The following is a 27,821-nucleotide window of genomic DNA, read 5'->3' on the forward strand; positions in this document are numbered from 1 at the left end:
CCTGAGCCCGCCCCAGCGCGCCCTTTCTCGCGTCACGTGTCGGGAGAGTCCTGAGTCACGTGAGGCCCAAGTGGCGGCGGAGCTACGGCGAGAGAGAGAGAAGGGGAAGCCGGAAGGGGCGCGAGTGAAGCAAGGGGGAGAAGACAGCTCCCGAGAAGGCGAGGGGTGCGCGTGCGCCCGCCTCTCCCCCCTAACTCTCCCCTCATCCCCGCCGCCCTCCCTCGCGGCCAGGTGACACCTAGGCCCAGTCCGCCGCGCACTGCCTGGGTGGTGAGCAGCGCGCACCCTGCCCTCGCGATTGGCGCTGGCCGCCCCTCCCCCTCGTCCGGTCCGCCCCGTCGCGTCCCGTCGCGTCCCGTCCCCTCGGGTGCCGCCAGCCGGGTGCCGATGAGCGTCGGCGGCAGCGGGGATTTTTTCTGACTCCCGGTCCCTTCCTGGCTGCCCCTCCCGTCCCGTCGCGGGGCCGGCCGCTTCTCCGGCCCCAGGATGCAGAATGTGATTAACACGGTGAAGGGAAAAGCACTGGAAGTGGCTGAGTACCTGACCCCGGTGCTCAAGGTAAGCCAGGCCGGGCTTGCCAGGGGTGGTCAGGTACACGCTCAACTCCGCAGGGATTGAGGACCCGGCACCGGGTGGGACACCGTGTTCTCCGGCGGGGAAAAGTGTAGGAAGGTGGTAAGGGTGGGACACAGGTAAGGGTGCAGCCCCGCTGGAGGTCTTACGCAGGTGTTCTCTAGGGCTTTCGGGCTCTTCAGGTAAACTTGGAGCGACGCTGTGTGCGCATTGCTGTCGCCACCCGTCAGAACCCGGCGCGTCTGGGTATGTCAAGTTGGAAGGTGGTCGGCATCCAAGTAGATTTGAGAGCGTTAAATCTTAACATTGGAAGTCTTTTAAACTTTTTAAACGAGGGTTTTGCTTATCTTTTTAAAAACGAAATCAATATTTGGTGCTAAAATGACGTGTCACTATTTTCTTTCAGATTTTATAGAAAGTCTCTTATAATTAGGAGTTTGAAATAGTGAGTTGTGACTGAGGTCCCCTCTTGTTAGGTTTCAGAGGAATAAGGTGAATTGCAACATTATCTCTGTCAGTATCGTTGAACCCAGCTAAGAGGCAAAACTTCCCTTTCCGAGTTTTTAAAATAGTCAGAAAACTATTTGTAAATCCTGGACTTCATTGATAATAAGCAGCAGCCTGACCCTCCTAGATTGATTGATTGATTGATTGATTGATTGATTTTTTGCGTTGTCATTAATACAACGTTTTTAAAGTAAAAGTTGTAACATTAGCTATTAGCAGTGACTTTAATTTTCAGACTTAAATTTCTGGAAGTACATTCAAGTTTTTTTTTAAGTCTTACAAGTTTTTTGTCATTGTAACTTTTTCCTTTCTGATAAGTGAGCAATGAGACTAAATGAATAGGGAGTTCTTGCTTAAGTGCTTTTATTTATATTTTTTTAACCTTTCAATGAGAATTTTATAAATCCTGTGGGGATGAAATATCCTTGTATATGGTTGTTCCTCTATAAGAAGTTATTCTAGTATGCTAAGAAGAATAGTGGATAGTTTTACTTTGCTCTCTTTCCATGACAAAGGGAAATGTTAGCCGTGTACTTTTTTAATATTTATTTCTGTGACTGATTTTAAAATGATACCTTGTTGGGCCAAGTTTAAAACAAAAAAAAGGTTTATAAATGAAAATTCCAACTCTTGCTATGCTTACATATTTTTTACTGTGAAATTCCTCTTAATTAATTCTAGTCAACTTTGAAATTGAAAATAATTTTGACGTTTGAATCGAATGATTCTTTCTCATGTCATTTTTCAGAAACATGTCTGCCTAGATATGCAGCATTTAAATAATACATGATTGTTAAACTCTTCAGTTTCGGAGAGAAGAGTAAAAAAAAAAAGTTCCCAAATTATTAAATTAATGTTTTAGGGGCACCTGGGTGGCTCAGTTGGTTAAGCGTCTTCCTTCCCCTCAAGTCATGATCCCACAGTCCTGGGATCGAGCCCCAAGTCTGGCTTTCTGCTCAGCAGGAAGTCTGCTTCTCCCTCTCCCTCTGCCTGCTGCTCCCCTTGCTTATGCTCTCTCTCTCTCTCTCTGTCAAATAAATAAAATTTTTAAAAACAAACTTCTGTTTTATTGGCCAGTTGTATTTTATTGAACTTATAGCACTATTATGTTTTGAGGAATCATTTTACTTATTCTCCAAACTATAAAGTGTTAGCTTGTCAATATGTATTTGTCAGTATGTATTTTCAGTAATAAGGAAAGCAGAATTATTGACCCTCTCCTTGCCTGTTCCTGTTTACAGAGAGAATCCCTGTAGTTTCTTACTAGACATAAGAAGGCAAGGAGGAAAAACTAAATCCTTCGGAAAGAAACAATGACTTATCCTAGCAAGTAGAAATTAAGAAAAGTCATGGTAATGTAAAAACGAAAGTCCTTAAAATGATCTTCAAGCCTCCCCTTGATTGGTAGAGGCCCTTATCTCTACTACTACTTTATTCCTTGCTCACTTTTTTTTTTTTTTTTTTTAAGATTTTATTTATTTATCCGACAGAGATAGAGACAGCCAGCGAGAGAGGGAACACAAGCAGGGGGAGTGGGAGAGGAAGAAGCAGGCTCATAGCAGAGGAGCCTGATGTGGGGCTTGATCCCAGAACGCCAGGATCACACCCTGAGCCGAAGGCAGACGCTTAACCGCTGTGCCACCCAGGCGCCCCTCCTTGCTCACTTTTGCTTGAGCGAGTCTGGCCTCTTTGTTACCTTCATTAAATACTCTCTTGCCTCAGGTTTTCGTACTCTCTGCACCATCTGCCGAAAATGCTCATTTACAGCCTTGTGGCTTGTTCATTTTTTTAAGGTCTCTGCTCAGAAGTCACCTATCACTGAAACCTTTGTTTTCTTAACCATCCTATTTATTTATTTATTTATTTATTTATTTATTTATTTATTTTAGGTTTGTTTTTGTTTTGTTTTGTTTTTAATTTTAGAGAGGAGGGAGAGAAACTCAAATAGAATTCACACCCAGCATGGAGCCTCATGCAGGGCTTGATTTCATGATCCTGAGATCAGACCTGAGCCGAAACCAAGAGTCGGATGCTTAACTGTGCCACCAAGGCACCACTATTTATTTTTTTTAATATTATTTATTTTAGAGAGAGAGTGCGTGTGTGCTCAAGAGGGGGGAGGGGCAGAAGGCGAGAAGAGTGAATCCTCAAGCAGACTCCCTCTTGAGCATGGAGCCTGCCATTCCTTGGGGCTCCATCCCAGGACCCTGAGATCATGGCCTGAGTAGAAACCAAGAACCGGCCACCTAACCAACTGAGCCACCCAGGCGCCGCACCATCCTTTTTCAAAGAGCCATCTCTCTCCCTCCACCCCTGACTGTTTGCTTGCCGCTTCATTTTTCCTTGTGGTTTTCATTACCATTTGACTTTTCTCACTCCACTAGAGTTTAAACTCCTCATGAGAACAAGGATGAGTTTGGTCTGTTTTATCCACTCCTATATCCCCATTACTTCAAATAGTGCCTGGCGCAAAGTGGTTATTCGATGAATACTTGTTGAGTGAATAATGTTCATCAATGAAACCTTTCATTTTTGTAGACTGTACTACAAAATCTTACATTTAATTTAAAATTTAGAAACATTTGATAAATAGCATCTTTGCTTTAGAGGAGAGAATATTGTATCAATATCTTGGAGATAATGGGAAAGGATTAAATGATTTATGACTACTAGATTTGGTTTCTAGTGTTACTCGATTAAAATGAGATGTTGGAGATGTTGGCCGAATAGTAAGGTGTCTAAACATTCTTAAGACATTTTTACTCTTCTGTAAAATAAAGATATTTGGTCATTTCACAAAATCATTGTATGTTGTATAAACCTTTTGATATTTTTCCAAAGATCTTGGCTCTATTTTAGCACTGATCAAATTGTAATTATTTTCATGTCAGTTTCCTTCATTAGACTTGTATATTCCTTGGGGTCAGGTACCAGTGATAGATTCTTTTTTGTATGTGCTCTCTTGACTAGAAGGGTGCCAGGCAAATACTTGCCCACAAACATTTTTAATTCGAAAGTGAAAGAGTATAATATGTTATTCTTTTTGCTTTCTTTAGGAATCAAAGTTTAAGGAAACAGGTGTTATCACCCCAGAAGAGGTGAGTGTTATTCTGAAGCTATTACATTTTATAATTATATTTACCTGGGTGGGATTTTTTTTTACTTTATAAGAAAACATCTTAAACTGTAATCTTGATTCTTTCGACTCTATTAGCAATTTTATAGGGATTTCTACTTCCCATAAGAGAAGATGTAACTTCCTTCTCACTTTGCCACTTCTCATATTTCTCTCTAGTTCCTCTTTATTTAGAAATGGAGGTGGGAGAGGGAATGGAAAAGATTCTGATGGTCATTTACCCTTCACTCATATTTGTGTTATATTGAGGCTATACCGTGGGCTCTCTGGTGTTTGCTGTTGTCTTGCCTCTGTCTACATCAAACATAAGTTTTCATGGCTTTTCATTTGGAAACTTTGGCTCACTGCTTGGATATTAATTTTTCTTTCAGTATTTAGCTTAAATATTTTATTGCTACATACTTAATGCTGATGTTTTTTCGCACAATTCTTTCACTTTTTCTACTAACCAAGTAATGTTGATCTGCTTAATGCTGAAGCTCATGTCTATTTTATAGGCCAGTTGTGTTTCATTGAACTTTTAACATAGAATTATGTTTTGAGGAATCATTTTACTTGTTTACCAAATCTGTGTAATAAAAGTGTTCTCTTTCCTTTAGGTAATTTGTTTTGTTATCCTTAGAAACATAAATACTGTTCTAAACATCCTTTTACATTCCAGGTTCATTAATAGTTATGGTTGCATCAGACTTATTTTTTAGTCTTAATAAATAACAGAATTTATTTAAGTTTCACCTTTAACTTTCATTAAAAATACCACTCACTGGGGCGCCTGGGTGGCGCAGTCGTTAAGCGTCTGCCTTCGGCTCAGGGCGTGATCCCAGCGTTCTGGGATCAAGCCCCACATCAGGCTCCTCCTCTGGGAGCCTGCTTCTTCCTCTCCCACTCCCCCTGCTTGTGTTCCCTCTCTCGCTGGCTGTCTCTGTCAAATAAATAAATAAAATCTTTAAAAATAAAAAAATAAAAATACTACTCACTGGCAATAGAACTTTACTGTTTTGAAAGAAACACTTTGAATTGGGACTTGTTTGATGATCTGGCTATTGCTGTAAATTCTAAGACCTCAAGCCTAAGAATTAATTGATCTTTCAGTTTTCAATTGTGATGGAATCTCTTGAGTCCCAAATCTTTGTGAGTTCTGAGAATGATGTGCTGAATTGATCTTTACTCTAAAATTATCTTTATTTGTAGTGACGACACATGGTGGTATAGAAAGAACATAGGAGATCTGTCTTCTACACCCATTTCTCTTACTGACTTGGGTAAATCAATTAAGCTATGACACAGGCCTCATGTTTCCTTGTCTGTAAAATGTGGGGTTTTGGCTAGACATTCTCTAAAGGACCTATCCTACCTTAGGCACCATGAGTTTAATACCTTGAATGCCACATAAACTAAGTTTTGATATTGTTAACTTTCTTGCCAAACAGGTATAAGTTAGACTTGGCTCTTAAAACTGTCTGAAATCAGGAGCAGGGATGAAAGTGTGCTGTTCTTCTTACAGTCTTTGGCTTTATCTATGGGAAGACAGCTAATTGGTAAATAGATGGTTGGAGTTAGAGATGCTAGTCTGTGGTCATTGGATAGATTTAAGATGTTTTAAAACAGCTACTAACCGTAGAATGAGTAGCACTTAACTATATCATTAAGTGGTTTATGAATATCCTCCTTTTTAAAAAAAAATGCAAGACAAAACTAGCTCACCTGGGTACTAACCACATGATGCTGAATTGAGATAGAGCACAGTTACAGGATTGAGTTAGGTTAGAATGAGTCTAGAGGAGGAAAACAAGACACAATTTGCTTTGGATACAAGATATACTGAGTTGATCTATTTATTTGTTTTCTCTTACTGTTTCTGATCTTCTGGCTTTTATCCTCCAGCTCTCTCTTTGTTTTCATTGAGAGCTGTTGGAAGGACTGTGTTTAAAAAGAGGGGTAGGCATTATCTAATACAGAATTGCCTGACTAAAATTACTTGAGTATATATCTGTGTGACTTAAGTAGAGTATTAGTAGTAGAAAAGCTTGAGGATAAAGTTGCTGGCCAAAATGTTAATAACTGTTTTTATCTTGGAGTTACTCAGTATTATATAATATTTAATCACCGAGAGAAAGCTACTGCAAGTGGTACTGAGATTTGAGAAATTTGAGTCTGCCTTATGTTTTGTTTCGTTTGAGCATATGAAGCCTGCAATGATGGCCATTGCTAATGAGGGCAAGATGTACACCTGTACTAATTATCTGTGCAATTCATGTTCTCTTATAGTTTTTCTTACCTTCTAGTATTTTGTTATTTTTTTTAATTTTTATTTATTTTTTAAGTAATGTCTACACCCAACGTGGGGCTGAAACTGACAACCCCAAGATATGAGTTAGGTGCTAGATCACCTAAGCTAGCCAGGTGCCCCTATTATTTTTTTAATAGATGCTACTGGAGATGTCAGGGAATAAAATATTAGAGTCTTGTGACAAGGCAATATCATTAAAGAATTTTTAAATTTTTAACTCTTTGTTTTGCTTGCATTTTGTTGAATTAATACTTTTTTGGTGGTGTTAGAGTAGTTCTTGGTAACCACAGAGTTAGAGGTAGTATTTGGGGGGGCGCCTGGGTAGCGCAGTCCTTAAGCCTCTGCTTTCCGCTCAGGGTGTGATCCCGGCGTTCCGGTATTGAGTCCCACATCGGGCTCCTCTGCTGGGAGCCTGCTTCTTCCTCTCCCACTCCCCTGCTGTGTTCCCTCTCTCGCTGGCTGTCTCTCTGTCAAATAAATAAATAAAATCTTAAAAAAAAAATAAAGGTAGCATTTGGTTACAGTGACCTAAAATACTTAAAACTTGGGGAGAGAGTATTGTTTTCATTTGGGTTTTTGTCTTTACCTAACTAGTTTAAATAATAATAAGATTCTCTGAAATAAAAGAACAGAAACATTTGAAAAGTTGCTGTTGGGAGTATGCTGCTAAATCTTGTTAATGTATCTTCTTGAAAGAAATTACTCTTAGAAAACCTATATTATAAAATTTTACTTTGTTAAATGAAAATAGAGTATTATATATAGACATTCTTTTCCGAGACAAACATTAGAAGATTAAAGATACTGTAATTTTTTGCTGTGTAATTAACCATGAACAATATATGAATTTAAGTTAGAGCTATTGTGAAATAGAAGTAATTGGGGAAGTGTGTATATTGCCTGAGTTGGGACACTGCAGTTATGCTTAAGAGACTTTCTTTCATTTTCTGCTCTCAAGACTAAGGAGGATTTCTGCTTACATTAAGATGAGTTCATGCTCATGTATAATGGAAATTCTCGAAAGGTTAAACTCTTTCTTCCTGAGTCTGTTTTCGATTTCTGAAGAAAAATAAAAACTTGTGCAATGTTCAACCTGCCCAGAAAGTCTAAGGTGTTAGAGGGTTCAATTTCTTAACTGTGTTGGTATTTTCTGAGTCAATCCAAAAGCTTCTAACTTTCCCCCATTGTTTAGCATTACATTTCTCACTCTTGTTAATATGAAAACGCTTACAAAATGGGCTATTACCTAAACTTAAAAAGAAAAAAAAAAAGAGAGCGAAAACTGTGCACTGTGATGTCATAAACTTCTTACATCAGAGGCCTGTATCTATTTAGTATTTTTTCCCAAAGATCTTCATTGAGTTTTCAGCCCCTAGCAGGTATCTGTCTTTATCTTATTTATCCATAAAATGGTTTTGACATTTTAAATCCTGCAGTGTTACCTTTATTCGTTTCATGATACTATATCCTTTTGGCATTATTTAATCCAATGATAAAAATGGAATTTAAAATAAATAACACTCAATGTTTTTGTCTTCCAAAATTTAAATTTTATGGATGTAGAAAATTTTGCAGTTTTAATAATAATCAAAAATCATCCAAGTGGTAGAGCAGGTTTGGTGCTGTTTGCATTTATATGATTATTGGGTATCAGGGTTACACAGGATGATCGCTTTGGTATTTTACCGTCTTACATTCAGTGATGTTCAATTTTTCTTTTTCCTTTTTCTTTTATATTCCTTTTAAATCCTAAATAGTTTGTGGCAGCTGGAGATCACTTAGTCCACCACTGTCCAACATGGCAATGGTAAGTAATCTTGAGTGAGGAAGAGAAATTAGTTAAAGGTAAAGCTTTATAATTGTGGCAGTTTGCAAAACAGATTAGGGCATGAACTTTAGAATGACCAATTTAAACTCTGTTCTAGTAGATTTTTCTGTTAAGCAGTGAGCCAGTGATACCTAAAGTAAAATAAAGGCTGATATATTGGCTGTTATACTTACTTTGTTTTGCTTTGTTAGAATGAAAGACAGTTTTAAGATAAATGCCTTTATTTCCTTTATTAGTATTCCCTTTATAGTGTCTAGGTCCGATTTTGTGGTGGATCTTTAAAAAATAATGTTCAAGAGTTTAATAAATTTGACCAGCTCATTTTTTTTCAAACTAAAATGTTTACTGAATATTTTTATAACATTAATAAATACAGAGTTTTGCAACGTCTTAAGTTTTTTAATCATAAGACCTTCTATAAGGTTCAAAAGTATGCCCCTATTTTAGGAATTAGCTGAGAAGTTAAGGAAGGTTCATGATACTCATTAAAGGTCTTAACTAGAAATCTGCTGTTAACAGACTTTTTTGTTTTTGTTTTTTTATTAATTTTTTTATAATGAAAGTAATGTAAAAAAAGTAAGCAACTTAGCAGATCTCATAACATATTTTAAATATTCTGAGTAATAAGAGAATGTTTTAAAACAAATGCCGTTTCATTACATTCAAGTACTTAAGGTAAAGCCACCTGACTGTAGCTAAAAAAGTGATCCCAGTACTGGCAGAGCTATTTTAATTAGGCTAGAATTGTTTTGGAATTATCATCTTGTTTGGGTATAAATGGTTCAACTTGTTATATCCTTTTTTCTTTTTATTCTGATTCCCTTAATGACACTTTTTCAGTTGTGGTTGAAAGGTACAGTTTTAATTTGGGAGCAGGGGTTCTAAAATTAATGAAGTTAGAACTGATAATGTTTTCCTTCATATCTGAAGAGCTTAAATAGTTAAAACTATTTGAAGCCAAAGTTGGAACTCTCTTTTATCTATGGCCTATTCTCTTCTCAATTTTTATATTTGACTTGTAACCCAAAATAGTTTTACTGCTTTTTATCAATTGCTCTTTATCTTTTAGAACACTGCTTCTTAATGTACCAAGAAAGGCCAAAATGTCAGGTTCATTTATTTTTATGCTTTTGTCTTCCTTATATGTATTTTCTGTTCATATTTAAAATTGAGTTAATATCATAGCAGCTGATGATTTAGTAAGGGTGATTGATTTTTTTTTTGGATTACAAATTGTTAAAATTATATTTAGCTTTGTTCTAGTCTATAATTTTTGTGTGTTTTAAGTCAAATAGGTATATAAAATTTAATATCCATTTTATGAAAGGAACTGATTTAGGATTTTCTTCAATATAATAGATACAGATTTTCTTCAGGTTTCTTTGTGATAGTCCTTATTTGTCTAAGTAGCTCAGACATATGATTTATAGTATTGTTACAGGGAAATGTGTATATGGACAGGATCTTTTTTTAGCAGGTAGTTTATAGTTTCACTTTATGAATTGTGATAGTTGAAATAATTTAGAACTCAGTTATACCCTACTCCAGTGTCCACACTTCTGGCTGAATTCCTGGGGCCAAAGGAACAACTCATTTTAAACCAGTGCTAGAAACAGGTTATTTCCATGTTATAGTTTTGTGTCTACAAGTGCCATCATGACTGTATTGTATATTCTTCACTCAGAACTTTAGGCATTGCTATGCCATTATTGAATTTGACACACGAGAATGGTCTAAGGAAACCTAGAAGGCTGCTAAAAGATAGTAGGTCATTTCCTGGCTTTATTTTGTGCTGGTATCTATGGTTAAACTTTAGACTGAAGCTTTGATAAGGCAGTAGACTCCCCATTGTTGTTCACATGTTTTTAGCAGATAACACATGCCACTCCAGCTCTGGCCAGTTCATTAGGTGACCCACAGAAGAATCTTTGAACAAATTCTTAGTAACATAGTCCAGAGTAGCTATGAGAAATCAGAAATGGTATAGCTGGCTCTGACCCACAGAGAGAGTAGTGTTTAAGAGCAGGAGTCCTGGATTCACTTGTTCTTCTATGTTTTAGTTTTCTGACCTTGAGTAGTCTGACTTATTTAAGCTAAAATGGGAATATTAATATTACTCACCTCTTAGGATGCTGAGGAGTAAATAAAAGTAATGCATGTTCGTGTTCTAAGTCTTACGCTTAGTAAACACTCAGTAAAGGTTTTTTTTTTTTCTGTTTTCAGTCATTATTTTTAATATTATCATCTTGTGATTCAAAGCACCTTTTTTCTCTTGGTTCTAATTTTAATCGAGTGGCAGGAACAGGGATCTTGCCAACCACCTACTTTGTTATGTAATGTCCTACAGATATTTTTCTGCCTCTTCTTGATCTGAAGATGAGCAGTACTTGGGAATTGAAAGTCTGAGAATACACTCCCTAAGGAACAACATTTTCTTTTTGTTTAGAGGCAAGCATAATAGTTGCTTAATAGTTCTATATTATTCTGTCTTTTTTGTCTAATATGTAATCTAAATTCTCTTAGGTCTCTCTGCGTCTCTTAGTACATTTCACGTACAATGCTATGGTCTTCCATGCCCTAACATACGTCACTTAATGGCATCCTTCCAAAACTAGTCCTAAAACAATTTTCTCAGGAGTGTGGATTATGTAGTTTTGATATTTATATGTGATATCTTCTGTTCTGTCTTTGCCTTTTAAAATAGTTCTTGTATTTTGGTGCTTTTTGCTCTTTCTAAAGGGCTACAGGGGAAGAATTGAAAGTGAAGGCATACCTACCAACAGGCAAACAATTTTTGGTCACCAAAAATGGTAAGAATTATGTTGCATATATTAGTAAATTTTTCACAAAGAGTTATATTTAAAAAAGCAAAAACAGAAAAAAACCTTAGCATTTTTTAAAGTTTTTTTTTTTTAAGATTTATTTATTTAAGAAAGCGAGAGCAAGAGAAGCAAGAGAAAGAATCTCCAGCAGACTCCTGCTGAGCTGGGAGCCTGATGTGGGGGCTTGATCCCAGGACCCTGAGATCATGACCTGAGCTGAAACCAAGAGTCAAGATGCTTAACCATCTGAGCCACCCAGGCGCCCAAAACCTTAGCATTTACTGATCTTAATTTATGCTTGAAGCCATACAGAAATTTGGAAATATGATGAAACTCTGCGTTTTCTATTGCTAGAGTATTTTTTTCCTTATTTCATTTTTACCTCCTTCCTTTTTGTTACTACTTTTTCCCAAAAAGGTCTAGTTCTAAGATGTGGAGGGAAAGGGCCCAAGCAGATTTGGAATTTGGAATTTTAATTGCCTTTTTTTAAAGTTGACTTCATAATTATAAACTTTTTAGCTCTTTGATTTTGATCTTCTTTAAACTTAAACATTTGTCATGAAAAATGAAATTGATACTACCTTTGACATCTAAAAATTCCAAGCTAAAGATTTATTATCCACTGTATCTTTGAAAGATTGCCTTTAGGAAAAAAATGTTTTTGAAACTGCTAGTTTCTCCTTTATGAAGTTAATTTGAAAACAGCATCAGAAGGTTGTTATAGTCCCTGTCTAATCACGTAACAGTGCATTGATTTTTGTTCTAATTTATCTGTTACAGAAAGGGAAAATATGTATAACACATCAGTTTTTTTCTTTCCCACAGATGTTTTATTAGAATTGATCATTTATATCCTGCTTGTTTTTTAAAAAAATCAAGAGGTTAATAGCCATTTCTTGACTCTACATCATCATGTTTTTACATTATAATTGTTCAGTTTTAGGCTTATATGAGTAATATCTGTTAATTGACACATATATTATATGAAAAACTTGGCTCCAATATTGTATAAGATGATAAAATGTAGCAGTTTAATGAATTTTACACTTGCTTATCCACTATGAATAGCTGGAACTTAAGAATTATGAAATACATATTAAAAGTTACTATAGCATTGCAGACTGGAAGTCATCTCTACCACCCCTGAGAATGACAGGTGGTGCCTTCCTGTTTTGAGAGTAAAGCTATTAAAATAAGGTATTATTATTATTCATTGGCCTGAAGTTGAACAATGTCATCTCTGGCTCTAGCCTGCTGTTCACAGACCATCAGGGTAAAGAATACATAGAAAATTTCCAGTAGAGCCTTCCTACTTGTGTTCTGACAAAGCTACTTAGGGAAAGATAAATGTGGTCATTAATGTGTCTGTGGGTTGAATACAACTCTTTAATCACTTTTACTAGAAGTGAAATACAGTATTTCCTTAAAATGGAATAAACTCTCTTTTTTCTAATAGATTTATAGGAAGGAGATTATATGCTGTAACTCTATTTGCCTTTTTTTTTTATAGTGCCGTGCTACAAGCGGTGCAAACAGATGGAATATTCAGATGAATTGGAAGCTATCATTGAAGAAGATGATGGTGATGGGGGATGGGTAGATACTTATCATAACACAGGTAAGAGGAGAATAGAATACCATATATTAGTTTAAGTTGTTTTAAATGTTTTTACAGTCTTTTATTACAGCATTGATCAAAAACAACAAAAACAAAGGATACATAAGGCACAGTTGTCCCCAATAGACTTAGTTACCTGAAAAGAAGCAGGAAGACAAATTGGAAAAAAAAGAAAAATTGCCTTTGGAGTATACCAAATTTTTAAAGTACTGCTATGTTAGTAGCAACTTGAAAATATCCATATCATTTTCTTTATTTCTAAAGAAAGAAAGACAGAATTACTGAGTATGCATACTACTTTGCTTTAGAATTCCTTATTTACATGTCATCCCATTGCTGGATGATTAGCTTTAGGACAGGAACTATATGTATCTTTATTTTACTCAGAGGCCTGGCATTTAAAAGTAATTAGTAATTATTTGTTGAGTGACTGTAAGAGGATTGTAAGGACCACACTCCTTAGGTAGAGAGTCACTGTCGAATCCTCAATATCTGTCATAGTATCTGGTACAGAAGTTGTTCAATAAATTTGTTAAAAGAATTGACTAAATTCAAGCCTTTTGTAAGTGTATGTTTGCAGAAGTTGTTTGTAAGTCTGAAGATGATTTTTTATTTCAAGTCCTAAAAACCTATTTTGCCACTGTATTTATATAACTATGTAAATGCAGATTAGCATATGCTGCTATAGCCTACTAATTTAGCCACACTAACTTAGCCATACTAACTTAGCTATAGCAAAATATACTAATCTGCATTTACATAGTTATATAAATAGTTATGTACCGTACCATAAATTAATTAATGTTAGTTAATAGTTAACTATTAGTTAGTTAGTAGTTAATTTACATAGTTATATAAATGCCATTTATGACTTAGTTTTAATGGAGAAAATATGTTCTGAGTTTAAATCTAGAGTACTAAAAAATAAGTTTTCTCCCTTGAAGTCCTAGAAAGTAGCAGGTATATCAGAAGTAGTACTAGAGCAAGATTTCGCAGCCTTAGCCCTACTAACATTTTGGGATGCATGATTCTTTGCTGTAGCATTTTCTGTACATTGCAGAATGTTTAGCAACATCTCTGGGCTCTGCCCACTAGATGCCAGTAGTATTCACCCAATTTTGATAACTCAAAATGCCTCCAGATAGTGCCAGATATTCTGTGAAGGGCAAAATTGCTGCCATCAGTTGAGACCCACTGTAGTAGTCAGAGGGCTAAGTAATCTGCACTGGAAAAAGTACCTTGTTAGGTCAGTTTTCCCTCTACTTTTAAAAAGGGACACTGCCGTGTGTTTATGATGATATAGGCATAGATTCCAGACTTGGGCCTCTTGATTTGAAACTTACTTGTTTTTTGATGAGTTGAGTGTTAATGTCAAGGCCTTGAGAAAATAGTGTATTGAACAGCTTTTTGAAATGACTTCAAAAATCATCCAATTTCTCCCACTGAGAGTGATGGTAGATGGACTTCTTTAATTTTTGATCTTTCTGAAATTATTCAGCTGCTCTGCTTTAGTTCTCCTGTGGTGGAAGATGTGGGCAGTGCATCTGTAGGAAATGGTTGACTGACTAGAGTCATTAGTTATAGCTAATGTTTCTGATGTCAAGTAAATGACTTATTCTGTTGTCTGGTTGTATTCTATTCCATAATGACTAGCTCAAAATCTAAGTGCATATTTACAGAGGCATTTATTACAGAGATAAGTAGGTGTCAGTCGGTATTATTGGATTGATGAAAATCTATTACAGAAATTCAACAACTGGAAAAATGTTTGCCCTGCTAGAGAGAGATCCTTAGAATTTTAGTTTAAACTATATTGTGATTTGATTAAAACACTGCTTCCAGTTGACTCAGAAGGTCATGTGCCTGGTTACTTATTCGCCTCAGTTCTCTTTGCTTCATCTTTGCTTCTCATAGGTTTCTTTTATTTCTCTTAGCCCTTGTATTAGTCATGGTTCTCCAGAGACACAGAAAAATTGGATGTATATATAGATACAGGTATATAGGTATAGATTTATTTTGAGGAATTGACTTACGTGATTTTGGGAGCTAGTAAGACTGAAGTTTGTAGGACGAACTGGCCAGCAGGCTGAAGACCCAGGTAAGGGTTGATTGTTTCAGCTCAAGTCTGAAGACAGTCTGAAAGCAGAATTCTTTCTTTTTCCTGAGCACCTCAGTTTTTCCTTATAAGGCCTTCGACTGATTGGATGAGGCCCACCTATGTTATAGAGAGTAATCTACTTTATTCAAAGTCTGTGGATTTAAATGTTAAAACCTAAAAAATACCCTCACAGCTACATCTATACTGGTATTTAACCAAGCATCTGGACACGATAACCTAGCCAAGGTGACATAAAATTAACCATCAGAATTCTTGAGAATGTTACCTTCATTAGTCATTTGAGCTTTTTTTTTTTTCTTTGCCAGTATGTCCTACTTTTAGAAGAGTCCAGTTTAATGGGCTACTACTACATTATTATATTTGGATGGATTGAAGAGGTTTATTTTGTTTGTATCTATGTACTGGATCCAGTGAATCGTTTTGTTATACCAATTCAGTATGTTAAGATTTGGGTTTTATTGTTATGAAATAATCAAATCTATTATATAGTAATTTGTAGAAAAACTATGAAGTAAAAGCTTTATGTTAGAGCTGTGGATTGTGACATTTTGTATTAGTGAAAGTGAGTTATTCTTTAGTTTGGAGATGTTGAACAGATATATAAAGATTTTAGAAGATTAACAAAGGGGCAAAACTTATTTTGTATGTAGGGTTTTTTTTTTCCTTTAGTGTATTTCATCCTGTTGAACTATCAAATTAAAAACAATGACATGTATTTTGAATTAGAAATATTATTTAGCTGACTTGTGGTGCCCCCCATCTGCTTTAGTGCCACCTTCATTGAGACAAGTAGGTTCAAGGTAGTTGCTTAATGAGGTGCAGTGGAGAGAACATTGAGCTAAAAGTTAGCACATGGATTTGAATTCCAATTTCTTCACTAACTATGAGACTCAAGGAAGTTATTTCATCTCTGGAGACTTCATTTCTTCATAGGGAGAAATGATTAATTACCTCAAAGGATAGTGTTTGTAAGGCTGAAATAAGCTATGGAAACAGTAAAATGGAAAGCCCATATAAATGTGGTATGGTATTACTACTTCTGGGTATCCTAGATTTCTGAATCAAATAACATTAATATCTTCTTGAGAAAATTTCAGTACGGTTTTGAATAAAAATAAATATGAGTCCTATAGTCTCCTAATGTGTCCACTGAGAATTAATATGTATTGGATAGAGACTCACACTGGGAAAGTAAGTGAGGGATAGTAAATGAGTGATAGAGTAGAATAATTCATGGCAAAATATCACGCTGGTATGTTTTGTTTTGTTTCAATTTGATAAGTGCTTTTGGTGTTATTCCTTTTAGAGTTCATTTGTAAAATGCTGCTAACATTGCCTCCTCGTTTCAGAGAAGTTGTGAGAATTTAGGTAACTTTAAGTGTTTATATATTGCTTGAATCTGGTAAATGGAAGATGTTTACAATTTAATTTGTTAATTTTTTTGAATTTTAAACAGGTATTGCAGGAATAACTGAAGCAGTTAAGGAGATTACATTGGAAAGCAAGGTACTGGTTAATTAGTTATATTTGTAGATTCAATGACATAGTTATTTGCATGTATATAGTCTTATTCAAACTGATTATTTTCAAGCTTTTTAAAATTCCAGTTGTTTTTTTTCTCTCACTTTCCTATATCAAAACTACTGTTTCCCAATGCTTATTTTACTTTGTTGTATGGCCGAAAAAGTTTTTTGAGATTCTAACTGGTGAAAACTACTGGTTTTCACCAATTGGAAAGGCTGCTAGGCTAGTTTAAAAGGAATAGCTTTTATTTTTAAGTGAGAGTACCAAATGTTTGGTAAATGGAGGTTTTTGGAGAGGTTTAGATACTTGTTGATTAGGTGCTAATGATATATTGTTTAAATTTTATAGTTTATTTGCTGCTATTTTGAGTGGAAGTTTTTGTTTTTGAAAATTTAAAGGTAAACTTTAACATCATCCAAAAAATGATATATTTTGACTGGGTAGAAGCTAAATGAGTTAGGTTTTATTGTATGGTTTATTGTGGGGAGGGGAGTAAAAATCTGTAACTGGGTGGAATTTTTCTGCTTGAAAATTTTCAATTCAGACATCTATATTATATTAGTTTTTCATTTCTAGAGAAAATGATTGCAGTTGTTTTCATATTTTTGTATTTGAAATGATACTGATGAGGGAACGGAAGGCAAGCTGAGGACAAACCATAAGCTGACACCTTGCAACCTCCCCCGCCCCCCACTCCTGGGTGGGATTTGTGATATTCTTCAGGGAATTTCCCAACCATCTTCATGTTAATGCCTTGCTAGAGAGAAAAACAACCTTAACTTGACAATGGCAAGGCCTCCAGTGTCCTGTGAGTCTTCTTTAACATATGAAAGTACTTTCTTAACCTCCCTTTTTCCTTACCTCCCCCAACCCCATTGTATATAATGAGCCACCCCTCACAACCTGGGGCAGCAGCTCTTTCTGCCCTTGGGTCCTGTCCCCGTGCTTTAATAAACCATCATTTTGCACCAAAGACGTCTCAAAAATTCTTTCTTGCTCATGGGCTCCAGACTCTACCCCACTGAACCTCACCTATATTCCAAAACCACATCAATATGAAAAAAATACAAAATGTCTTTACCCTTACCTTTTCTTAATTATTTTGTTAACAGATCTCTTAGAGGATAGAATATTTGGGCAGAATAATTGAGTTTCTTTTGTTCTTATGAAACATTTACTCCAGAGTTACTAGTTTAAGATACTCTCTTTTGTGTGTTTTTGTCATTTGGATCTTTTGGGATTTAAAACTGGGTCTTAACAGGAAGTGTTAGAAACTAAAACAAGTTTTGTTTTTTTTTTCCCAATGTACAATTTTATGCTTGCTGGGGATTCAGGTTCAGTTCATTGGCCCGAAAATTCTTTTTGAAATTCTACTTCTTGGAGAGTTTGAATGACTACAGAGAAATCACCAAAATGGCTTTGCTACTTTAGGAATCTTGTTTACTCCAGCCATTAATTGTATATGCTCCAGACTTTGGAAATGTTAAATGGCAGAGTAGTGTGGATAGCATTTTTGATAGGTTTATGGTAATTCAAGAATTTTTTAAAAATGCAGTGATGATTAATATGGTACTTGCTATCCCACTTAACATCCTTATGTCATACTGAAGGATGGCTACTTAGAATAATGTACAACTTGAATGTCTTTCCTGTCATTTCCTTTGTAATGTAGAATTTACTTTATTTTTTATAATTTATATCTTATAATACTTGATGTCCAGACCCAAATGTTAATCTTTCTTGTTCATTTCCACTGTATTCTACTGTTTCAAGTATGATCACCATAACATCAACATGATTAAAATTTACCTTAATGATCAGTTTGTTAGATATTGGCTCATATAATAATTATCCAGATACTATCTTCTATGGTTTCACATTTTGGGTGTGGTAATAATAACATACAATTTAAGTTTCTAGTGGTAAATAGAATCGAAGTAAAATTGTAAATTAGGTGAAACTAGATGTCCAGTTTTTTTACTTTACTACATTGACTTCAGATTTTTGGAATATTGAATTTGTGAAATGATAATTATATACTAGGCTTGTCTTTGGTTAGTATTATTCTTTTATTCTAGTGCACATATAGTTTAAAAATTGAACTGAAATCTTATACGTTAAAATAACTAAAGTCTGATAATTTTACTTAATTCAGCCTAAAATATTGTTAACAAATTAGAATATAATGTTTGATTTATAATAAGTTTAACTTACAAATGTATTGTGATTTACAAATATATACCTTTTTTCTCCTTTAAATTATGTGTGTAAGTTATAACTCTGAACCGATTTCCTAATATTAATGAATTGGCTAGGTAAAAATACTATTTTTTTGGAAGTGCAAAAATCGTTAAATTGTTAGATGATTCTTGGTGCTTCTTTGATACTTTTTATATTTTTCGGTCACAGCACTTAGCACATCACTTTTAATATTTGGTTTATGGGTTTGTTGTCTCCCCTGGGGTAGGAGTTTCTTGAGGATAGAACTGTCTTTACCACTCATATTTTCACAGTGGTTTGCACTGCGAATGATACATGAGTGTTAGTGTTTGAACTAATGGACATATTTAAGTGACTTTAAATATAATTAATTTCATAGGACAGTATAAAACTTCAAGATTGCTCAGCAGTAGGTGAGGAGGAGGAAGAAGAAGATGAAGGAGAAGCTGCAGATATGGAAGGTATTTATGTTCTAGATTTTCTTTAATCACACTAGAATGTTGATTTTGGAATATGAGTACTTGAAGTGGACAAGAATTGTACTCCATTGAGTTATAGATTTTAACATTTAACAGCCCAGAGAGGATTTTGTTTAGTTTAAATTTAGTTAGTGCAGAACTTACCTTGGTCTTGGACTGTTGTACTTTACCTAGGACATAGCCTTGATACAAGCATAATTTCTAGTGGGATACATCTGAGTCATACATCTTTAATGCAGTAAAAAGTTCAAAGATACAGATTCTTAAGCTAATTCTTAAAAGTTTTTTCAGAGCAGAACAAAGTTTGCTCATGTATTGTGTATTTTCTTTTTTTTTTTGACCAAATACATAGAATTTATGGTGAGATAGAAATGTTGTGTAGCATGCAGAAGTGGAAGATGGTGCCAAGGGCAGTTGAAGCAGCATAATAGGTGGTGTTTGCTGATGAGGAGGTGACTCCTAGCCAAATTGCCAGAGTGGCCTTGACTCAAAGTACCTGTTTGTTTGAGAGAGAAAGAGAATACAAGTGAGGGAGAGAGGGACAGAGGGAAAGGAAGAAGCAGGCTCCCTGCTCAGCGGGGAGCCTGACTCTGGGTTCACTAGGACCCTAGGATCATGACCAGAGCCAAAGACAGACTCTTAACTAACTGAGCCACCCAGGCGCCCCTTAAAGTACTTTGCAGTTTTGTTTCATAAATTACTTTTAAGTCCTTATGAAACCTAGCTGTGTATCTGTTCCTGAATTCTGATTAGGAAAATAAGGAGTTTTGTCCTTATTTTTATGATAAACTCCCATCCTTTGAAGAAATCAAAATGAATTACTTGTAACCAAAATTGCTCACAGCAACCTCACATACCCTCTCTGTGATCAGCTTCATATCTAAACCTCCAGTCCATATCTCTTGAACCTCAAATGTACTTGTTTATTTTCACTTGTACCTGAATGTCTTCTAATTGTCAGCACCACCTTCTTGCACAAATACTTTCTGCATTCCTTCTGTCTGAATTGTGTACAGTTACCCAAGCTGGGGTGAAGGGTAGGAAGAATACTATGAGTAAAGCACCGTTTTTAGAGTACAAGCTGTGGGACTGCCTTAAATATCTGACAGTCTTTTAGTGTGTTTGTTACATTTCCCTTGGATAGAGCTAAAGAAAAAATTGCTTTATATGGAATTTTGCTTAAAAACAATGTTGATGGTATAGCGGGTAATGTAACAACAATTAATATAACAGGCAATTTTCATTCCTTATTCAACAAACATTGGGCAGTATAGTATCTGTATATCAGATACTGTTCTTGGTGCTAGAAATAAAGCGGTATACACGATCTTACAGAGATTATATTCTAGTTATGGGACACATACAAAAAACAATAGAGAAGCAACATATATGCTGTATTAGATGGTTATAAGTGTTAGAAGAATAAAGGAGGGGGATGGGACAGAGTCTTGGGGAAGGATGAGTGTTATTTTAAATAGGTTGGTCAAGAAAAACCTCATTGAGAACATGAGTTTTAAGTAAAGCCTGGCAAGAAGTGAGCGAGCAAGCTCTTTGGATATCTAAGGAAGAGTGCAAAGCCCCTGAGGTGTAGGAGCTTGTGTAGCTTATATAAAATATTGTGAGCAGGGGTGCTTGGCTGGCTGAGTAGGTAGAGCATGTGACTCTTGATCTCAGGGTCATGAGTTCAGGCCCCACATGGGATGTAGAACTTACTTTTAAAAAATAAATATCCCGTGTTCAGAGAGGAGTAAGGGCAGAGGCAGAGAAGTAAGGCATGGAGTCCGTGAGATAACCTTGGGACCAGATCACATAGGTCCCTGTCTTTAACTCTGTGAGATAAGATGCCATAAGAGGGTTTTTCTAAGTAGAAAAGGAACTTAGAATGAGATTTATACAGTTCAGCAGAATCACTGTGAATGCTGTATTGAGAACAGATTGGAGAGGTTTGAGGATAATAGTTAGGCTATTTTGATAATCTAGGCAAGAAATGATAACAGCTTGGTCTCAAGTGGTAACATTGAAAGTGATGAGAAACAAAATTCTGGACATATTTTGAGGGTAAGGTCAAAAGGATTTGCTGCTGAGGGGGAGTAGCATGAGAGAGACAGTAGTCAAGTGTGACTCCAAGGATTTTTTACAGTGTCTGGAAAGGTGTCGTAACTGAGATAAGGAATACAGGACCGAATAGCTCTGGAGGGGGAGTTTTGGAGTTCAGTTTTGGATGTGTGCTGTTTGCGATGTACGTTAGTCATTCCAGGAGAGCCATAAGTAGACAAATATCCAGGTTTATAGCCAGAGATAAGTTTGGGAATTATTAGCATTTAAAGGCATTGGGACTAGATGAAATCCTCAAAGGAGTAAGTGTGGATAAAGAAAAGACAAAGTCCAAAAACTGAGCCCTTGGTTACTGTAGAGTTTAAAAAAGTTGAGATGAAGAAGAACCGAGCATAGAAGATAGTAAAGGAGAAGCCAGTGAGGTGAGAGGCAAAGCCAGGAAAATATAGTATTTTAACAGCCAAGGAAAGTGTTCAAAGAACATGGGACTAAATTATCCAGATGGCCCTGTGAGAGATCGGTTAAGATGAAAACTGGGAATTTACCCCTGGATTCAGCAACATGGAAACCTATGATGATTTTAATGTGCACGTTTTATGCAATTATATGAATAGCCTTGTGTATGTGATGGAGTCACTGAGTGTTCTACAGGATCATTATGCTGTTCGGTATTGCTGATAGGCTGTAGCTTGGACCAGGCATTGGCAAGCTGATTTTCTCTGGCTCTGTCAGTTAAAGAATCAGCTGCTTTGGAAATGTAAAATTAGCTCCGTCATACCTATTCAGTATTTTCAGTTAAACACAAAAGCAAAAACCCAGGTTTTGAGTGATACTCCGAAATAATATATAGTTTGGTTTAGGAAATTTTCTTGAACTTGATTAATCTTTTGTTGCTTTTTATAACAGAATATGAAGAAAGTGGATTGTTGGAAACAGATGAGGTTTGTAAATTGAGTTTCTAGTTAACTTTTACTGAATAAACTTGGGGATTAGCGTTCCTAATGGTATCTTGATCTTTCCAGTAAACGTTTATTTATATGTTTGCATTGGTTATAGCATATAAGGTTTTAGCTTTGGCTTTTAAGTTCTGTTTGTTTTGGGGAAAAAAATACAGGGTGGGAAAAATATTTTCTAAATTGTCACATTCATACTGATTTTAATGGGTGTAAATTTCTCCTTGCATTGCCAGGCTACCCTAGACACAAGAAAAATAGTAGAAGCTTGTAAAGCTAAAACTGATGCTGGAGGTGAAGATGCTATTTTGCAAACAAGAACTTATGACCTTTATATCACTTATGATAAATATTACCAGACACCACGACTATGGTTGTTTGGCTATGATGAGGTAAAAACAGAAAATATATTTTAATGTAAATGTTTTAAATTGTTGGATTTAATTCCTTTGTCATTAGGTCTGTGGATATATATATTGTGGCCTTTTAAATTTTAGAAATCGTCTGTTTTACAATTTCATGATTAATACTGAACTTCTTATTTTGAAGAAACTATGAATTATTCAGTGTGACAACACTACTAAGAATCAAACAGAAATAATCTGTTACATATTTATTACTTGGTCCCTGAGGTTATTCCTTCAAAATATAAGGGAAATTGAACTTAGTTTGTTGTATTAAATTTGTTGAGTATTACATTTGTTGAATATACAAGGCATTTACAGAATGATCATATTGGTATGTGTGTTCTTTTCTTTAAGACAGAAAACCTTTTTTTTTTAAACTCATTTACTTAATTGAATTAAAGGATAACTGAAATAAAATTAACTTGTTTTAACCTGTCATTCTTATGACTGTGAATGGGAAGCAAAAAAGTAAAACAAAATAGACCCAAAAGATGAGTTATAAAGTTATAAAATGTTTTGACAGCCATGAACTTGCCTTTTTGTAGGATCTTTATTGTATTAGGTGGTGGCTGAAATCACATAGCATCGATGTACAGACACCTGTCTCCTCCCTTCGTTGGTAAAATGGATTGTAAACTCTCCCCCAAATAGTCTGGTAATTCTAAATAGTCTGGAATTCTATATTACAAGTGATATGGGAGGTGGGGCTAAATGTATTTTAAACATGAAGGTTTAGGTCTAAAGGATTTTAAAGAGTGATTTCAAAACATTTTTTTATTGTTTTAGCAAAGGCAGCCTTTAACAGTTGAACACATGTATGAAGACATCAGTCAAGATCATGTGAAGAAAACAGTGACCATTGAAAATCACCCTCATCTCCCACCACCTCCTATGTGTTCAGTTCACCCATGCAGGTGTGTGTATGTGTGTGTGTTGTGTGTACTTATGGATTTATTGGGAATCTGTAAAGAAAGTGCCCTAACAGAAAAAATGTAATAAGCAAGTACAGTTCTCTTTTGTCTTTCTTAGAAATGTTCTTGTGCTTAAATATGTAAGAAAAAGGAAAAAGTCACCAGTTTATTTTAATTCATTAAAAAAATTTTTTTTCTCTCTCTCTGTGTTTAATTATAGTATAGGTCTTTGTGATTTTACTACTATTTTTAGCTCCAAGAATAATTTAGAAGGTGCTTTTTAGAGTAAAAAAAATGCCCATCATTTCGACATGATTTGCCCTATTGTTATGTATCCTTCTATGAATGTGGAGTATGAAGTTATCCTTCTGTTTTTCTCCGTGACATATTATCTCCTTTTATTGGTTAGTGAAGGGAGATATATGTAGAGTTCTCTTTTCCTCTACTCCTCAGTTGAGAGATGTTCAGCCCTACTTAAATCAAGTGCATTTTGTAATTTGGGATTTTCTTTGTATCATTGTATTTTTTCAGAGCCAAATAAGTGAAACTGAGTCTATATTCATGACTTGTTCAGTTATTTCTAATGGGTAGCTTTCACAAAACATTGAGAAATTCTGGTAACAAAATTTTTGAAATGAAAACTTTGGTCGTTCCATTGACTAATTAAATACAACATTCTAGCTTTTAAAAATTTTTAAATATTTTCTTCTCCTTTTTTGCAGTCTCTTGATTCTTAAACTTTATCGTATAGAAAGCCTAGTTCATTTTTCCAGTTTTTTTATGTCAAGAGTTGTTAATATCGCTAACTGAAAAGTAATTCAAGAGTCATTAGTTTTAGTTTTGCATTATCTAGAAAGTTCTCATTTTATTCTGTCGGCTCCTGTGGTGGTTTGAGGTTTTAGGACAGTGCTTATCAAACTGAGGCATGTCTCTCTCTTGGGTGTAAATTTTAGTCTGGAAAAGAAATAAGTAGTCTAACTGGTAATTAATGTTAAATATTTTAATAAATGACTGTGTTATCCAATGCAATGTAATGTAAATAGGGCAGAAAAGTTGGGGGTTTGTAAGGTGAGATTTCAAGTACATTTTAGGCATTGCCATGGGCCATCTCAGGTTATGTTTTTGGATTCTCAGAGCTAATACATTTACTCTCATCTTCAAAGTTGACTGCCTCTGTCGTGAAGTTTATATTCATAAAAATTGAAGCAGTATATTTAAGCCAGAGAATATCTAAAAGATCATTCTTTTGTGCGCTGCCCTTTTCTCAGTTTTTATACTTAGGCATTTACTTTGGTATCATTCTTTCTATAGCAGAGGAAAGACACTGGTTGACTATGAAGGGATTTGTGGATTGGTCAAAAACTTCAGATACACATATTTCTTTATATAAAGCCAAAAAATCATTTCTAAATAAAATCAGAGAGGGGTGCCTGGGTGGCTCTGTCGGTTAAATGTCTGCCTTTGGCTCCGGTCATGATGTCAGGGTCCTGGGATCAAGCCCTGTGTCGGGCTCCTGCTCAGTGAGGAGTCTGCTTTTCCCTCTCCCTCACCCCCCCTCATGCTCTTGCACTCTCTCTCTCAAATTAAAAAAAAAAAAAAAAAAATCAGATAAATTTTAAAATATGCATTAGGACAAAGAAAAAATATATAAACTTGTTGACTCAAACCAAGTTAGCTTTTTTAAAACCCAGTTTTGGCTTATTCTCTGCTAAATATTTGAATAGTCAAAAATCACAGCATTATAAATTTGTCTTTGCTTTTTTGATTAGCTGTTACCATGTAGCTTTTTTGAATTTTCCTGGTCTTATTTCTTGTTTGTTTCTTAGAGCAGACAGTCCTTGCTCTGCAGTTATACCCTGCCATGATTTCCCTTTCTCTGGCTTTCTGCTGTACTAACCTCCCCCCAACTCTTTCCGTCCCTGTTATAGGAAAACTAGTCTATTGTGTTTTGACTACCCTAGCTTTTAAAATTTAGCCTGTGTTCCAATAAAACAGTGTATATGACTCTCAACAATCTGACTTGGGGAGTAGGGAGGAGAATATTTTATAATATAACTATTATATTAAAATTAAATCACTGACACTAATAAGGTAGATTACTTCACAAAAACTTGCTTTTCCTATTTTGATCTAATTTATCTATGCTAATAAGGTTTATTTGTTCTTTTGCTTTTAGGCATGCTGAGGTGATGAAGAAAATCATTGAGACTGTTGCAGAAGGAGGGGGAGAGCTTGGTGTTCATATGTATCCTTACCTATATATGTCAGTAGTGGCATATTGGCTCCTAGGATTTTTTTTTTCCTCTTTGGGAAATGGAACAACGTTAGTGCCACAGTACCTGTAACTTGTTTTAGCCCCTCATATGTGGAGGTCTTCGTAGGAGTCTTTAGTTGGAAAATGTTATATTGTGATAGTTCTGCTTTGTTCAATTGGTTAGCACATGTCCCTGTGTGCACCAGTCAGCTCTGCCTTGTTACAAAGCCTCAGATCAATATGTACTTTTCTAGGCAGCAGCTTACCAGTTGCTTTTGTTTGTCCAAGAGGCAATGGCTAAGAACATATGAATATAAAACCATTGCTCTTGATGGAAAACTCAATGGGCATAATTTATTGATGAAAGAAGAGTAACCTACTAATTTAGAAGATAACACATGAGTATCTTTTCCCTAAGTATATTTCCAGTTTAACTGTTAAAAAAATATGCTTCCCATCAGGTAAAAGTAAAGTTAGGTTGTGTCATTCTAAGGTCTCTGAAGCAAAGAATTCAGCTTAACAAATAGGTTAATTAAAAAGTAAAGCACAGGGGCGCCTGGGTGGCACAGCGGTTAAGTGTCTGCCTTCGGCTCAGGGCGTGATCCCAGCGTTATGGGATTGAGCCCCACATCAGGCTCTTCCACTATGAGCCTGCTTCTTCCTCTCCTACTCCCCCTGCTTATGTTCCCTCTCTCGTTGGCTGTCTCTATCTCTGTCGAATAAATAAATAAATAAAATCTTTAAAAAAAAAAAGTAAAGCACACAAAGTATATTTCAGATATTCTTAAAATATAGTATTTTTATATTTCTCCAGATAAAAGCACCCTTCTTATATTTTACTATAGTTTTCCTACTTAGTTCTCTGTGTTTGATAAAAGGAATAAACTAAGTAAACTGCTGTGTCCTGAACTACATGTACCCATAGAATGGATTCATCAAAAGCAGACAAAACCAATGATTAAGATGCCAAATAGTTTGAATTAATTTGGTGCTAGATTGATGTTACACTTGGTAGGTTATGCCACTCGGTGTTAGATGTAGACTGTGAGGGGTCACCCCTGTCTTGGAATTAGAAAAAACCTAGGAATTGCTGATAAAGTGTGTTCCTTAGAAGAACACTGGTCCTATTTGACATTGAAAGAAACCAAGAACTTTTGGTCCAAACCAGATTTATTCCTGCAACCCTATGATGCATAACTTGAGCATTCATCTCTGTGTTGGAGGCTAGGTAGCAACTTGTAAGATTCTGTGTTTAATAATTGACTCATCAGTTCCCCGAATAAAAATTAAGCTCTTAATATTTCCAGGTACAGTGGAACATAGAAAAAAATTCAGGATTTTATTAAAGACAGCCCATTGTAGCAGATTCTATGGCAAGTACATAAACTAACTTAGAATCAGTCCTTCGGAGGGTTTCCACTTTATTTTTTTCTCTTTTGCTTCAGTGCTTTTATATTCTTTCCCCTGCCCTATTTTGTACCCTAGCAAACTAATAGACAGTAAAGGAACTATTTCCCACTCATTTAAATATGAATGGTCTTGTCCTTATGTTTATATCAAAATAATCGGGCTCCTGTGAACTCATACTTATTAAGTTTCACATTCAAATATTAAATGGGAATGGGTCAAGCAGGTTAAAGTTATAGAGAACCTCATGTTAATAGACGCAAACTTGTGTGAGTGCATTTTTTTAATATACTTAATTTAAGATTTTGTCTACATATTTTTTCTGAGAAATTGCTTAATAAGAATAATTACAATATTAGCTTAAATCATAGTACCATTTACCAATGTTTTCCTTAGCTAAAGACTTTTAGGTATCTTCTAATTTTCTTGAAGTTTGTACAAGCTGTCATTCCAACAATAGAATATGACTACACAAGACATTTCACAATGTAACGAAGAGAGCATAGAATCTATCCTAATTATTGTTTCTGATTTTTAAGCAATTAACCCATAGATGTGACTATTGACCATATTCACCAATATGTACAATTTCTCTAATAAAGGGACTTATATGTTTATGCATTAAATAAAAAAAGTTACACTACCAGACTTATTTGTTTAATAAAAATGAGTGGTAAAGAGACTGTTTTTTTTCCTTCTTATCAAATGGTGATAACAG

General features: G+C 35.4%; 1 protein-coding gene across 2 annotated transcripts; it reads left to right on the top strand.

Annotated features, from left to right (window-relative positions):
* The first annotated feature begins 8 nt into the window (after positions 1 to 8).
* Positions 9 to 27,785, top strand: ATG3 (autophagy related 3). Of its 2 annotated transcripts, XM_026493275.4 has the most exons (12): positions 9 to 558; positions 4,137 to 4,178; positions 8,264 to 8,313; positions 11,074 to 11,144; positions 12,667 to 12,774; positions 16,350 to 16,399; positions 19,017 to 19,098; positions 22,078 to 22,112; positions 22,361 to 22,516; positions 23,318 to 23,445; positions 25,619 to 25,687; positions 27,514 to 27,785. In XM_026493275.4, the coding sequence occupies exons 1-12, from the start codon at positions 487 to 489 to the stop codon at positions 27,593 to 27,595; spliced, it is 945 nt and encodes a 314-aa protein (XP_026349060.1). In that variant the 5' UTR covers positions 9 to 486; the 3' UTR covers positions 27,596 to 27,785. The 2 variants fall into 2 exon arrangements, with proteins under 2 accessions (XP_026349060.1, XP_057162547.1); XM_057306564.1 differs by having other exon boundaries at positions 62 to 558; positions 25,619 to 27,785.
* The last annotated feature ends 36 nt before the right edge of the window (positions 27,786 to 27,821 follow it).

Source organism: Ursus arctos, unplaced genomic scaffold (assembly GCF_023065955.2).
Source record: "Ursus arctos isolate Adak ecotype North America unplaced genomic scaffold, UrsArc2.0 scaffold_4, whole genome shotgun sequence".
In the NCBI taxonomy this organism is placed as follows: domain Eukaryota; kingdom Metazoa; phylum Chordata; class Mammalia; order Carnivora; family Ursidae; genus Ursus; species Ursus arctos.